The sequence below is a fragment of the Gopherus evgoodei genome, chromosome 9, assembly GCF_007399415.2.
Source record: "Gopherus evgoodei ecotype Sinaloan lineage chromosome 9, rGopEvg1_v1.p, whole genome shotgun sequence".
Classification (NCBI taxonomy): domain Eukaryota; kingdom Metazoa; phylum Chordata; order Testudines; family Testudinidae; genus Gopherus; species Gopherus evgoodei.
Window position 1 is genome coordinate 57967406 of NC_044330.1, and position 14673 is coordinate 57982078.

The 14673-nt window shown below is 49.8% G+C and overlaps 1 protein-coding gene across 1 annotated transcript in view; it reads right to left on the bottom strand.

Moving 5' to 3' along the window:
• AGXT (alanine--glyoxylate and serine--pyruvate aminotransferase) overlaps positions 1-13258 on the bottom strand; it is a 30012-nt gene extending 16754 nt beyond the window's left edge. The window contains exons 1-5 of the mRNA XM_030575797.1: positions 12874-13258; positions 11443-11635; positions 9614-9678; positions 6613-6713; positions 537-607 (exon numbers count right to left, since the gene is read on the bottom strand). Coding sequence (XP_030431657.1) covers positions 537-607; positions 6613-6713; positions 9614-9678; positions 11443-11635; positions 12874-13137 — 694 coding nt within the window. The 5' untranslated portion in view covers positions 13138-13258. The remainder of the gene's footprint in view (positions 1-536; positions 608-6612; positions 6714-9613; positions 9679-11442; positions 11636-12873) is intronic.
• Positions 13259-14673: the final 1415 nt, after the last annotated feature.

Sequence of the window (14673 nt, forward strand, 5' to 3'; positions counted from 1 at the left end):
CCACTGTAACCTTAACCCAACCCTGGGTAACCCTACCCTTGGAAACATAGTCCTAGCTTGGGAGCCTTGTCCTCTGGAATCGTTCTTATAGTCCAGACGGCCCTACCATGTAGAACATTAATGTTACCCCGAGATGTCCTGCCCTTGGACATTCAGGTTCAGCACCTGTCCATAGCACTATCTTCTGGAAGCTTGCCCATAGCACTACCTTCTGGAAGCTTGGCCATAGCACTACCTTCTGGAAGCTTAACCATAGCTCGGGGAGCACCTGCAGTGGAAGGTCTCATCACTACCCTAGACTCAGTTTCTCCCAACAGAAATCACTCTAGAGAATATGGTTTAGGATGAACCTTCCGCTAAACTTCCCTGCCCCTAAGCACCATCTGGAATGGCCCAGGAGCTCTGGTTTTTAAGGCAGTCAGAGTTACCCTTTCCCCAGCCTCCCCTGTAGAGGGGAACTTTCTAGCCACACATACTTTTTTACTTGTTTATTGTATGAATACTCTAGTTAAGAAGATGAGTTCTTTGTTCCTTACCCTGTTGGTCCATGAGGATGGGAGCTCCACCTAATGATGCCACAGAGTCCACCAGTAGTAAGCACTTATATCTAGCAGAGGGAAAGGAAGAGCAGATATTACTTAGCAAATTTCAACCTGTTTGTGTTGGTGTCTGAAAGCTTCTCATTCATTCTGGTTCTTACCATTTCTCTCACCAGACAATATTTTTCCAGAGTCTTGGATTTCCCAGGACCCCTCGAAATGTGTTAAGCACCACTGCAACAGCTCTAGCAGGGTCACTAACCTGCCCATTGTTTTGCCCATGGGCAGTGGTGAAAGAGAAACATGCAATTTTTCCTTACCTGGGAATGCTATTATGCCCCCCCACTGTTCGATAAGTATTCAGCAGCCCTCCGGGCAACTGATCCACAGAGGATCTAAGTCTGCAACAGCTGCCTAGGAGGGCCCTGGAACCCTAACCCAAGCCCAGGTAGCCCTACCCTCTGAAACCCTAACCCTAGTGGTTCTCAACCTTTCCAGACTACTGTACCCCTTTCCGGAGTCTGATTTGTCTTGCATACCCCCAAGTTTCACCTCACTTAAAAACTACTTGCTTATAAAATCAGACATAAAAATACAAAAGTGTCACAGCACACTAGTACTGAAACATTGTTACTGCCTCATTTTATCATATAATTATCAACTAAATCAGTTGGAATATAAATATTGTACTTACATTTCAGTGTATATGTAAGGGATTGTTAGACCCTTACTAAAACTCAGTGAGGTTTTTTTGGTTGGCTAGCTCCCAGTACAAAAAGTAAGGGGAAGGGCTAATGGGAAATCAGGACCCTGAGACTGACAGTTCACAGGAGCAATGGAGAGAGACCCATGCTTCAGGTGAGTCTGATTGAAAAGTCGGGCAGGCCAATGAGGGAGTCAGGAGGTTGGGGGAGGGGGCATACTCTGTGTGAGCTGATATTACCTAGAACAGAGTGGGGCCGAGCTAAGGAGAGGGCAGGGGCCCAACCTGAGCTGGGGAGCAGGGCTGTGCCAGACAGAGAACCTGAAAATCACAAAACATTAGGGTTGGAAGAGACCTCAGGAGGTCATCTAGTCCAACCCCCTGCTCAAAGCAGGACCAACACTAACTAAATCATCCCATTCAGGGCTTTGTCAAGACAGGCCTTAAAAACCTCTAAGGATGGAGATTCCACCACCTCCCTAGGTAACCTATTCGAGTGCTTCACCACCCTCCTAGTAAAATAGTGTTTCCTAATATCCAAAATAGACCTCCCCCACTGCAACTTGAGACCGTTGCTCCTTATTCTGTCATCTGCCACCATTGAGAACAGCCAAGCTCCATCCTCTTTGGAACCCCCCGTTTCAGGTAGTTGAAGGCTGCTATCAAATCCCCCCTCACTCTTCTCTTCTGCAGACTAAATAAGCCCAATTCCCTCAATCTCTCCTCATGAATCATGTGCCCCAGCCCCCTGATCATTTCCATTGCCCTCTGCTGGACTCTCTCCAATTTGTCCACATCCCTTCTGTAGTGGGGGGACCAAAAGTGGACACAATATTCCAGATGTGGCCTCACTGGTGTTGAATAGAGGGGAATAATCACTTCCCTTGATCTGCTGGCAATGTTCCTACTAATGCAGCCCAATATGCCATTAGCCTTCCTGGCAACAAGGGCACACTGCTGACTCATATCCAGCTTCTCATCCACTGTAATCCCCAGGTCCTTTTCTGCAGAACTGCTGCTTAGCCAGCTGGTCCCCAGCCTGTAGCAGTGCATGGGATTCTCCTGTCCTAAGTGCAGGACCCTGCACTTGTCCTTGTTGAACCTCATCAGATTTCTTTTGGCCCAATCCTCCAATTTGTCTAGATCACTCTGTATCCTATCCCTACCCTCCAGTGTATCTACCTCTTCCCCCATCTTAGTGTCATCCGCAAACTTGCTGAGGGTGCAATTCATCCCATCATCCAGATCATTAATAAAGATGTTGAACAAAACCGGCACCAGGAACGACCACTGGGGCACTCTGCTTTATATCGGCTGCCAGCTAGACATGGAGCCATTGGTCACTACCTTTTGAGCCCAACAATCTTGCTAGCTTTCTATCCACCATGTAGTCCATTCGTACAATCCATACTTTTTTAACTTCCTGGCAAGAATACTCATAGACTCATAGACTTTAGGGTCAGAAGGGACCAATGTGATCATCTAGTCTGACCTCCTGCACAAAGCAGGCCACAGAACCCTACCTATCGACTTCTATAACAAACCCCTAACCTATGTCCGAGTTATTGAAGTCTTCAAATTGTGGTTTGAAGACCTCAAGCTGCAGAGAATCCACCAGCAAGTGACCCATGCCCCATGCTGCAGAGGAAGGCGAAAAACCTCCAGGGCCTCTGCCAATCTGTCCCGGAGGAAAATTCCTTCTCAGCCCCAAATATGGTGATCAGCTAAACCCTGAGCATGTGGGCAAGACTCACCAGCCAGCACTCAGGAAAGAATTCTCTGCAGTAACTCAGATCCCATCCCACCCCACATCCTGTCACCGACCAATGGGCATACTTATCTGCTGGTAATCAAAAATCAATTGCCAAAATTAAGCTCTCCCATCATACCATCCCTTCCATAAACTTATCAAGCTTAGCCTTAAAGCCAGATATGTCTTTTGCCCCCACTACTCCCCTTGGAAGGCTGTTCCAGAACTTCACTCCTCTAATGGTTAGAAACCTTCATCTAATTTCAAGTCTAAACTTCCTAGTGTCCAGTTTATACCAATTCGTTCTTGTGTCTACATTGGTACTAAGCTTAAATAATTCCTCTCCCTCCCTAATATTAATCCCTCTGATATATTTATAATGAACAAGCATATCCCCCCTCAGCCTTCTTTTGGCTAGACTAAACAAGCCAAGCTCTTTGAGTCTCCTTTCATATGACAAGTTTTCCATTCCTCGGATCATCCTAGTAGCCTGTCTCTGAACCTGTTCCAGTTTGAATTCATCCTTCTTAAACATGGGAGACCAGAACTGCACACAGTACTCCAGGTGAGGTCTCACCAGTGCCTTATATAATGGTACTAATACCTCCTTATCTTTGCTGGAAATACCTCACCTGATGCATCCTAAAACCGCATTAGCTTTTTTAAAGGCCATATCACATTGGCGGCTCATAGTCATCCTGCGATCAACCAATACTCCAAGGTCCTTCTCCTCCTCTGTTACTTCCAACTGATGTGTCCCCAATGTATATCTAAAATTCTTATTATTAATCCCTAAGTGCACGACCTTGCACTTTTCACTATTAAATTTTATCCTATTATTATTACTCCAGTTTACAAGGTCATCCAGATCTTCCTGTATGATATCCCGGTCCTTCTCCGTGTTAGCAATATCCCTCAGCTTTGTGTCATCCGCAAACTTTATTAGCACATTCCCGCTTTTTGTGCCAAGATCAGTAATAAAAAGGTTAAATAAGATTGGTCCCAAAACCGATCCTTGAGGAACTCCACTAGTAACCTCCTTCGAGCCTAACAGTTCAGTATGACCCGTTGTAATCTCCCCTTTAACCAGTTCCTTATCCACCTTTCAATTTTCATATTGATCCCTATCTTTTCCAATTTGACTAATAATTCCCCATGTGGAACCGTGTCAAATGCCTTACTGAAATTGAGGTAAATTAGGTCTACTGCATTTCCTTTGTCTAAATAATCTGTCACCTTCTCAAAGAAGGAGATCAGGTTGGTTTGGCACGATCTGCCTTTAGTAAAACCATGTTGTAATCTGTCCCAATTACCATTGACCTCAATGTCCTTAACTACTTTCTCCTTCAAAATTTTTTCCAAGACCTTGCATACTACAGATGTCAAACTAACAGGCCTATAGTTACTCGGATCACTTTTTTCCCTTTCTTAAAGATAGGAACTATGTTAGCAATTCTCCAGTCGTACAGTACAACCCCTGAGTTTACTGATTCATTAAAAATTCTCGCTAATGGGCTCGCAATTTCATGCGCCAGTTCCTTTAATATTCTTGGATGAAGATTGTCTGGGCCCTCCGATTTTGTCCCATTAAGCTGTTCAAGTTTGGCTTCTACCTCAGATGTGGTAATATCCACCTCCATATCCTCATTCCCATTTGTCATCCTTCCATTATGCCTAAGCTCCTCATTAGCCTTATTAAAGACTGAGGCAAAGTACTTATTTAGATATTGGTCCATGCCTAGGTTATCCTTAACCTCCTTTCCATCCTCAGTGTTTAGTGGTCCCACTTCTTTCTTCGTTTTCTTCTTATTTATATGGCTATAGAACCTTTTATTATTGGTTTTAATTCCCTTTGCAAGGTCCAACTCTACTTGGCTTTTAGCCTTTCTCACTTTATCCCTACATGTTCTGACCTCAGTAAGGTAGCTTTCCTTGCTAATCCCACCCTTCTTCCACTCCTTGTAGGCTTTCTGCTTTTTCTTAATCACCTCTCTGAGATGCTTGCTCATCCAGCTTGGTCTACAACTCCTGCCTGTGTTTTTTTCCCCTTTCTTGGGATGCAGGCTTCCGATAGTTTCTGCAGCTGCGATTTAAAGTAATTCCAGGCCTCCTCCGCATTTAGATCCACAAGTTCTTCAGTCCAATCCACTTCTCTAACTAATTTCCTTAATTCTTTAAAGTTAGCCCTCGAGAAGTCAAAAACCCTAGTCACAGATCTATTTTTGTTTATCCTTCCATCTAGTTTGAACTGAATTAGCTCATGATCACTCAAATCAAGGCTGTCCCCTACAACCATTTCTTCTATGAGGTCCTCACTACTCACCAAAACCAAATTTAAGATGGCATCCCCTCTTGTCGGTTCTTCAACTACTTGGTGAAGAAATCCATCTGCTATCACATCCAGAAAAATCTGAGCCCTATTATTCTTGCTAGCACTTGTCTTCCAGTCTATATCTAGGAAGTTAAAGTCTCCCATGATCACACATTTCCCATTAGTGTTTACTTCATTAAAAACATTAAAGAGGTCTCTATCCATATCCAAATCAGATCCCGGCGGTCTGTAGCACACACCCCAAGCTGTGGGACACCACGTCAAAAGCTTTGCTAAAGTCAAGGTATATCACATCCACTGCTTTCCCCATATCCACACAGCCAGTTATCTCATCATAGAAGGCAATCAGGTTGATCAGGTATGACTTGCCCTTGGTGAATTCATGTTCCTAGGTGCCGGGGCTGGAACACCCACAGGGAAAAATTAGTGGGTGCTCTGCACCCACCGGCAGCTAAGCTCCCCTCTCCTCTCCTCTGCCCCACCTCCTTCTCCACCTCCCCCCCTGAGCACGTTGTGTCCCCACTCCTCTTCCTACCTCTCAGTGCTTCCACCTGGCCACCGCCAAACAGCTGTTTGGTGGTGTAGCAAGCTCCAGGAGGGAGGGGGAGGAGCGGGAATGTGGCACACTCAGGGGAGAAGGCAGGAACGAGGCAGGGCTGGGGTGGGGATTTGGGGAAGGAGTCGGAATAGGAGCAAGAAATGGGCAGAGTTTTGGCGGGGACTTTGGGGAAGGGGTTGGAATGGGGCGGGGCGGGAAGAGGCAGGGCAGGGCAAGGTCACATGGAAGGGGTGGAGTGGGGGCAGGGCCAGGGGCACATGGGTCGAGCACCCAGGGGAAAGCGGTGAAGTTGGCGCCTATGTGCCTGGCAATGACCTGGCTGACGGTTGTTGTGCTGTGCCTGACTGCAGAACCATCTCCTCACCAATGAGCTGTTTGACACTTTGCCCTCCCCCATTCAGTCTCCCTGAGTGGAGGCTGTTGATACACCTTTGCTCCCCTTGCTGCTGCTTTGTCACCTATCTCTTCTCTGTGGTACTTAGCAAACAATAACGTCTGTTCCCTGGGCTCTCACAGGGCCATTTGCTGATCTCCCAAGACTTAGAACAAGAATAAAATGCAGGTGTGGTAACTTGGTGGTGTTTGAGCTTTGTGGTTTCTAGAGAGCATGATGCTCATTGGATGCTGTTAGTAAGTGTAGTGATTGTTTTGATATCCCTGATATCCCTGCCTTCCATGGCCCAGACAGTCTGTCCATCCACAGGGCACCATGTGGGGGATCCCACTGACCTGTGGCAGAGCTCTCCAAAGCCATCCAGCGGCTGAAGCACCCCGCTGGATGATTCTCCATGTGTGATGAAGAACAGTGAGGGCTTGTGCTGTGCCAGAGCCTACAGGGGCAGGAGAGAGAGAGAGAGAGAGAATTAAATACACCATCCAAACTGAGGAGGCCCTGGCACAAGGGTGGGCAAACTTTTTGGCCCGAGGGCCACATCTGGGTGAGGAAATTGTATGCAGGGCCATGAATGTAGGGCTAGGGCAGGGAGTTGGGGTGCGGGAGGGAGTGCAGAGTGTGGGAGAGGGCTCCAGGCAGGGGGCTGTGGTCCAGGAGGGGTGCAGCAAGGGGCTCAAGGCAGGGAGTTAGGGGGGCTCAGGCAGGGGATTGGGATGCAGGAGGGGTGTGGCAGGGGCTCCAGGCAGGAGGTTAGGGCGCTCAGGGCAGGATGTTGAGGTGCAGCAGGGGGCTCAGAGCAGGGGTTGGGGTATGAGGTGCAGGAGGGGTTCGGGGTGTGGGCTCTGGCCTGGCATCGCTCACCTCATGCAGCCCCACAGTGGCTCCTGGGGGTGGGGTGGGGTAGGTGGCTCTGCAGCGTGCTGCCTTGGCCTGTGGGTACCACCCCTGACGCTCCCATTGGCTGTGGTTCCCCGTTCCTGGCCAATGGGAGCTGTGGGGGAGGGGAGGAAGGTGGTTCCTGCAGGCAAGGGCAGTCCCCTCAGTCCTCACACCAAGAGAGTAACCTGCTATCATGGGGTGTAGAGATCCCATTCTCCCACTGTCACTAAGGGGTTAACGGGTAGGCTAGCCATCTTCTCAGCTGCAGTAACAGCTGGGGGATAAGAAGGCAGCAGGGCCAAGGAGAGGGGGGCTGCAGAGGGACTACAGAGAAGGAGTTGCCTTCAGCTGCAGACTGGCAGGAAATTGGACTTCTAGAGAGGCAGAAGCAGAGTGTGAGTCTGGCAAAGGCATCCAGGAGAGCTGAGGTAGGTAGCAGTGAGGGTTTGTGAGGAGACAGTCCCCACTGTTTAAGGCATGGTCACTGAGCTCAACCCTGGAGGAGTGGGTGGGCAGGTTGGGGTTCCAGCAACTTCTTGGAGCAAAGGGGTCAGAGTGCTCCCCTCGGGGCCTGGAATTACTGACCCTTCATTGGACTCCTGGTCAGTCAGACTCTTTATTGCCCCAGCAGGGGAGAGACTATAAACTAGGCTGGAGTCATAGGAGCAGCCACCCAGCACAAGGCCAATGACTGTTGGGGGAGAGTGAGGCAAAATATCCGCAACATCACACTGAGATGTCACTGGCTGGCAAAGACACTGTCAGATGCCTGCATGGGCAGTGGTGCACTGGGAGCTCTCCCGTGGCTGCTGTCAGGCGTAGGTACTGGTGAGCTGCAGAGGTGGCACACCTGCTGGAAGACAGGTGTGTCTGTGCAATGAGAGCAGTGCCACAAGGTGCTCCTATTTATTGTAGGTATGTGCCATCATCATCTCCCACTTGTTACCTCAAACAAGCTCCTTCGTGCTTCTTCCAACCTGCCTCTGACTCTTGGGGCTGTTTCCTATAAACCTCTACAAAGGCACCTCATAATCCACCTTAAAACTCTCCTTTGCTGTGAGGCCTGCCAAAACCTTGGGGATGGCTGGTGAGCCGAGACCCTGCCTGTTGTTTTATTGTGTCCTTGTGCTCCCCTGTCCGTCTGTAGCCATCTGTTGTCTCCTATCTTACACTTGGACTGTCAACTCTTTGGGGAAGGCTCTCTTTGTGCTGTGTTTGTACCTCTCCTAGCACAGTGGGATCCTGCTCCATGGCAGCTCCAAGATGCTAACACAGGGATTGGCAACCTTTGGCACCCTTTGGCTGGGCTGGTTTGTTTACCTGCTGTGTCCCCAGGTTTGGCCGATCGCGGCTTCCTCGGGCTGCAGTTCACCGTCCGAGGCCAATGGGGGCTGCGGGAAGCGGCGTGGGCTGAGGGATGTGCTGACTGCCGCTTCCCGCAGCCCCCATTGCCCTGGAGCAGCGAACCGCAGCCAGTGGGAGCCGCGATTGGCCGAACCTGCGGACGCGGCCGGTAAACAAACCAGCCCGGCCCAGCCTGCCAGGGTGCTTATCCTGTTGGGCCGTGTGCCGAAGGTTGCCGATCCCTGTGCTAACACAACACAAATGAATAATGCTGTTACAAAGCTGGGTGGGCTTGTTAGTGATGAACGCTCTCCCTCTTCTGGACACTGTAGGTGTACCAGGAATTCAGGTCTGCTAGGAACCTACACAGCAATCTCAGGGTGAAGGAACCTTGCCTGAAAATGCTCGCTGTATATTCTAGCAGTTAAATACATCCACGTCTAGTGGAAACAGTGTATGGTTTTCTCTCTTACTTCTCTATGCTTTCCTCCTGTACTCCCTCATGTCTTTCCTCTGAAGAGCCAAGGAGACAACCCTCAGCCCTGAACACTTATACAACAAAGCGAAGGGTGTGTGGGTGGCAGCATAACAGATTTAGGGCCAGGTCATCAGCTGGTGTAAACCAGCATTGCTTCCATTGCACCAAGCTGGGGCTCAGCCCTTTGCTTTCCCTCTAGCAGTGCAGGATGAGTTCCCACATGAGGGCAGGAGCTAGCGGAGACGCACAGTGCCCCTGACTGTCTGGTAGGATGGAGAATGCTCCTTTTCTCAACATTTCTCAGGGCTGCAGGCAGAGATGGGCAAGGAGCTGAGGCTATGCAGACACGCTCTGATAGTGTGAGTAGCTGCCCACCCGCCACTTGGTGAGCAGCAGGGTTCTCCTGGGCAGGGCAGCTACTCCTAAACCCAGAGGATGCACTCAGTAGACTGTTGAGAATGGTTTCTCCTCTGGGCATAGCCCATTCTTGCTTTCTCTGCCTGCCATTGCAGCAACATAAGGATTCCTGCTTCTTCTTATGTCCCAGGAGGCCACAGTCACCAGGCTGTTCTAGCCAGCACCTGTGCACTGCAGTCTAGTCCCAACGTGCTTGCTCTGATACATGCAGCACTCACCTCCTCAATCTCCTGTAGTGCAAAGTATTCTCCAGGGGGCTTCACCAGTTGGTGGACATTAGCTCCTGAAAGGGGTGGGATAGAGTCAGTGCCCTGGCAGAAATGTCCTAGCAGACCCTGCTGTGCAGTCCCATCTCTAACAACAGCCCTGAATAGCACCAGTAACCTTGAACCCCAACATTAAACAATGAGGGACAGATTGTGCTGGCTGTGCTGTGGTATGCAAGCGTGGGAGAGGATGCACAGAGCCGTTCCCCATGGGCACCTTGGCACAGTGCAGTCAGCATCCCAGGGTTGGTGCAATGACCTGAGGAGAATTAGCATGTCTGATGGCACAAAGCACCCCAAAGGGGGTGGGTGGGGAGGTGGGGTCACCATGGTGCCAAGCCTCCACTCATTAGTGGATGGACCATGACCAACTTCGAGCTGTTGTTCTGGGTGTGTAATAAGTCATGTATTAACTGGAAAGTGGAGATGCCTGTCAAAGTCCAGCCTGGCCTCATGGGAGTTTGTCCTGTTGAAAACTGGGAAAATGCTGAAAGCCCTCCTAATATCACTGATTAAACTTGGACATGCTGTGCCCCTGGGTAGCAGCCTCCCTATCCCTCATCCCAACCACTGGCTCACTAGAAAGGAGGGGAAATAGAAGCTTCTCTGTGAGGGTCAGAGACCTAAAGGCCAGAAGGCGCCATCAGGATCATCTTGTCTGGTCTCCTGTATTATGCAGGCAAAGAGTTTGGCCCAGGGATCCCTGCATAGAGCCCAAAGACTGTGTCGGTGTTACACAGCCCAGTCAGATTCTCACTGAGACCGAGAACTGCAGCTGTCCTGGCTCCCACTGGGATATCACATACAGGGGCTCCATGCATTTCTGAGGAAGGCAAGGGTGACGGTTCTGTGAGATGTTTGCTCTTTTTAAGGCTTCCTGGGTGGATTCAGTTCCCCTTCACTACCCTCAAAGGTCTGTATTGATGGCAGGGCCCCTGGACCTACTTCTACTCAGTGCTCTACACTGGGGTTTTTGAAGCAGGGTAGCTACAGTGATGGATGTGCCCAAAGCAAACCCTTAATGATGTTTGTGTTAGTGTAATACATCACTTGCACTGGTTTAATTTACCCAGGCTTGCAACTGGGGTTAACTCCACTGATATAATTCATGGCTTACTCTAGTGTAGTGTGTTGATACCAGGCATTTGCACTAGGGGTTTATGATGGTCCAGCTACTCCGGGGTAATTACTCCAATGCATAGAACCCCAGTATAGACAAGGACTTATGACAGATCCTCAAAGGCACCTAACTCCCATTGAAATCAAATGGGAAATATATGTCTTCATGGATCTTACATACTATCAGTCCTGCCTAACTTCTTCTCTCCTTCAGCGCCTGAAAGCTTTCTCTCTATTCTGCAGCAAGCCCCTTGCTAACCAAATCTGCCTTTGCCAAAGCTTCCCTGATTTCTTTGAGTTCCCAGAAGACAGTTGGTGGGAAAGGGAGAGAGTGCTATGCCAAATTCTCTTGGGCCTGCCAAATGCCCAGCTGGGGCAGAGTGAGCAGGGCCATACTGTATCTGAGCAGCGAGAGGCCAGGTGAGCTGTCAGTTACACTAGGTCAGTGTAATCACTCCAGAGTTGGATAGAGCAATTTGGCCCTGTGTGTCAAGATGCAGCATGTCTCTGTATAATGGTTCTGACCTAGCCACGGTGCACATTTTACTGAGAGCCACTCGAAGTGACCAAGAGTCTAGCTTAGTCCCTAGTCTGAGCCATCCTGGAGCTGTTTGTAGCTGGGGGCCTCACACAACAAACGGGAAGGGGTCCAAGTCCCATACCCAGTCTCTTGGAGATGTCTGTTGCGCGCTCGCCCCAGATTCCATTCACTGCTGTCAACACCACCTCTCCAGCCTCCACTGTGTTCAGAAGCGCAGCCTCCATGGCACAGTGGCCTGGGCCACTGATGGCCAGAGTCAGTGGGTTCTGTGTCTGAAAGGCATACTGGATTCCCAGCTTGATTTCATCCATGATCTGAGGAGAACGGACAAGATGCCAGGGTTAAAGCAGCCACTTGCAGTTTGGCAGTGTAACTGCATTGAAATCGGCACCCACTAACAGTGACCCTTTGTGTGCTAGGAGGAAAACAACCAGGATGTGGCAGCTGGTAGTGGGCCCAAGTTTACATCTACACCTTTCCAGTGACTCATACAGAGGAAATAATCAGCCATCAAAGGGGGAGCAAGAATGTGCAGAGCTCCAGCCCTCATCTGCCTGCTGTTGTTTCTGCTCTGTGCTAGGCAATATACATGCAGTACTTCTAATGAAACAGGGATAGGCAAAAATCATGGAGTTCATGATGGGATCCAGCGGAGCTGTCACTTACTGCAGAGTATTTGACTGTGAGCCACAAACACACTATATTTACAGCTTTTAGCTATTTCTTACAGAAATTGGTTTTACCAAAAATAAAACTGATCCCTAGCCCTCCCTTTGTGGAAGGCCTCTCTTGTGGTGCCCATGGGGCACTACTGAACTAGACAGACACTCTACTCAGTTCTGAAAGCAATTTAAAGAGCTAGAGACCAACACCAAACAGCTAAACATAACCAATGCCAGACCCTGCTGGCACCGCTCATGGAGAGCTTTGCCACGGAAACACTGAAGGAGGTTAGGGAAAGGATTTTGGTTTTGCCCCTGAGTTCTCCAAATGCTGGGAGAATTGGGAATCTGACAGGCAGTGGATGGTGGGCCTCTAGGCAGTTCTCCAAACTGCTTGTCAGCTTGATCCAAAGCCCATTCAAATCAGTGAGAATCTTTCCACTGACTGAAAGGGTCACGGGCTTTGGAGTAGCCCCCGAGTGGTGAATGGGGAGGAATCAGAGCTGTGGCTCTGAGTTTGCAAGAGCCTGAAGCATATGAGTCATCCCAGTGGCCATGGGGGCAGAGGTACACGCACAGAGGAAAGATTTCAAGAAACACACTGACACCAAAAGCTGAAAGAAGCCAGGAGAAATGACAGCCCAACAGTGACTTACAATTAGTATCACCAAAATGCCTCTTCTGGGCCCTAGGAGACTCAGAAAGTGACATCATGTGGGAATGGAACCCAGAAGAGGGGAAAAGAAGATCGGGAGCAAGGGAAAATGGGTTTCATTTGCTATCTAAAACATTGCACTGGTGCCTGAGGAGAGGGAGAGGCTGCAGATTGCAGGAAACACTTGGAATGAGTCAGTGACCATGTTCTGGAAAAGTTGAGTTGTAGCCCTCACCTGGAACATTTCCTTGTGGAGGTGTCCAATTAGCTGCCGACTTCCTGCAGTCAAGATCCGAGGAGGGACGTTTGAGGGCCCAGGCCCCAGGAGCAGCCTGTCTGGAATGGCCAGGGGCTGCTGCAGCACTGCCGGGGGTGGCACCAGCAGCTGTTGTGAAGACATTGCACGATAACGTGGAGCTGGGAGCACAGGCAGATGGAGAGAAGTCCGAGCTGTAGCTTGGAGCACTCGGGAGGCACTGCCCATCATTGCTCGGTGCATCTTTTGGGCCAGAGATAACAAAATGAACCTTTGCCCTGACAGCAACCAGCCCCTGGGCCTGCTGCCACTAGCCTTCAAGCTCCCGTTCTTCTCTGACTGAGCCTTTGCTGGCAGTGGTGACTCAAAGCCTGTCAAACCCTCTGTCCTGTCACACTGACCTTCACAGTCCTGGCAATAAAAGCCTAAGCCCACCCCTCAATGACCCAGCAGCTCCCTGGCTCCTCCTTGATGCAGAGAGCTCCTCTTGAAAACACCCCCCACCCCATTGGCCCTCGTGGCCTGTGAACTCTGCACCTGGTAGGAGCTGGCACTCTGACTGCCGCTGCTCATGTGGCACTAACAGCTTTGCTGCTTCTTGCTTTAGCCACATAATTTCCAAGTGCAGGAGAAAGTCCCCATGTTTGTCTAACTTGCTCGGTCAGACCGGTTTTCCCCAAAGCTCAGTGAGATAACAATACACTGCTGCACTCTGCCAGACTGCCCTGTTGGGGCCCGGTCCTTACTCCCTGTCCTATGTCCTTTTTAAAATGCCATGGTTTCTGATAGCTCTGAGAGGCTGCAGCTATGCTACTGAGCACTCAGAGAAGCCCTGCCCCGAAGAGCTTCCAGTCTCAATAGCCGAGATGTACAGAGGGTGAGAAGGAAAACAGGCACAGAGAGGTGAGGGAGTCTTGCCCCAGGTCATCTGGCAGGGCAGTGGCAGAGCTGGGAATGGATCCCAGCTCTCCCGAGTCCCATTCCCATTCAAGAAGTCACTTTTTATCACCGTGGGTTACTCAGATATTGGTATGTGAACAATCCCAGGCTGCTTCCCTGGCACTTTCCTTCAGGGATGCGTTTGTGACATCCAGTCCCTATCCTGTAGACAGGGATGTCACAGACATTGCCTGGGAAGTGCTAGATGCTGCAGTGGGTTTGTGGCCTGAACACAGAACAGCTTGTCGAAGAGGAGGAGTGTGGAATATGGAGAGCTCTGAACTCTCATGAGGTGTTTCTCTCTCTCTCTTTTCCTTCTCACATTCTCCCTCCTACTCTTCCTCTTCCCCCACTTCCTCTGCTTTCCTTCTCTTCCTCCCCTCTTCCTCTGAGCCTCACTTGGGCCCTGAACCAAAGCCTGGGAAAGTTAGCAGGAGTCATTTCATTAATTTGGGATCAGGCCCCTCGGCCCCATCAAGTGCCAATGAAATCAATGGGATGCTTACTATTGATTTCAGCAGTGCATGATTAGCACCTTGAATTAGCACTATTACTAGTTTGCCAAGACTAGCAGGTGGAGAAGCAGGATTAACTGGGGTTAATAGCTGGCCATATCAGTGCACTTCTCAGGTCTTCGGATCTCAATTTACTGGTAGTGAAATTCCATGAACCAGTGCACAAGCAATAGCTGCCCCATGTGGTTTGCTGCCTCCCTCTCTTGGATGAGTCCCCACCCCAGCGCTGTGCCTCTGTGTTTCTGTGATTTTCCTGGATGCTGCCACATTTTGCTCACTCAAGTCCCAATCCTCATTTACTGTCAACTAATCTGTGTAGTTTCTA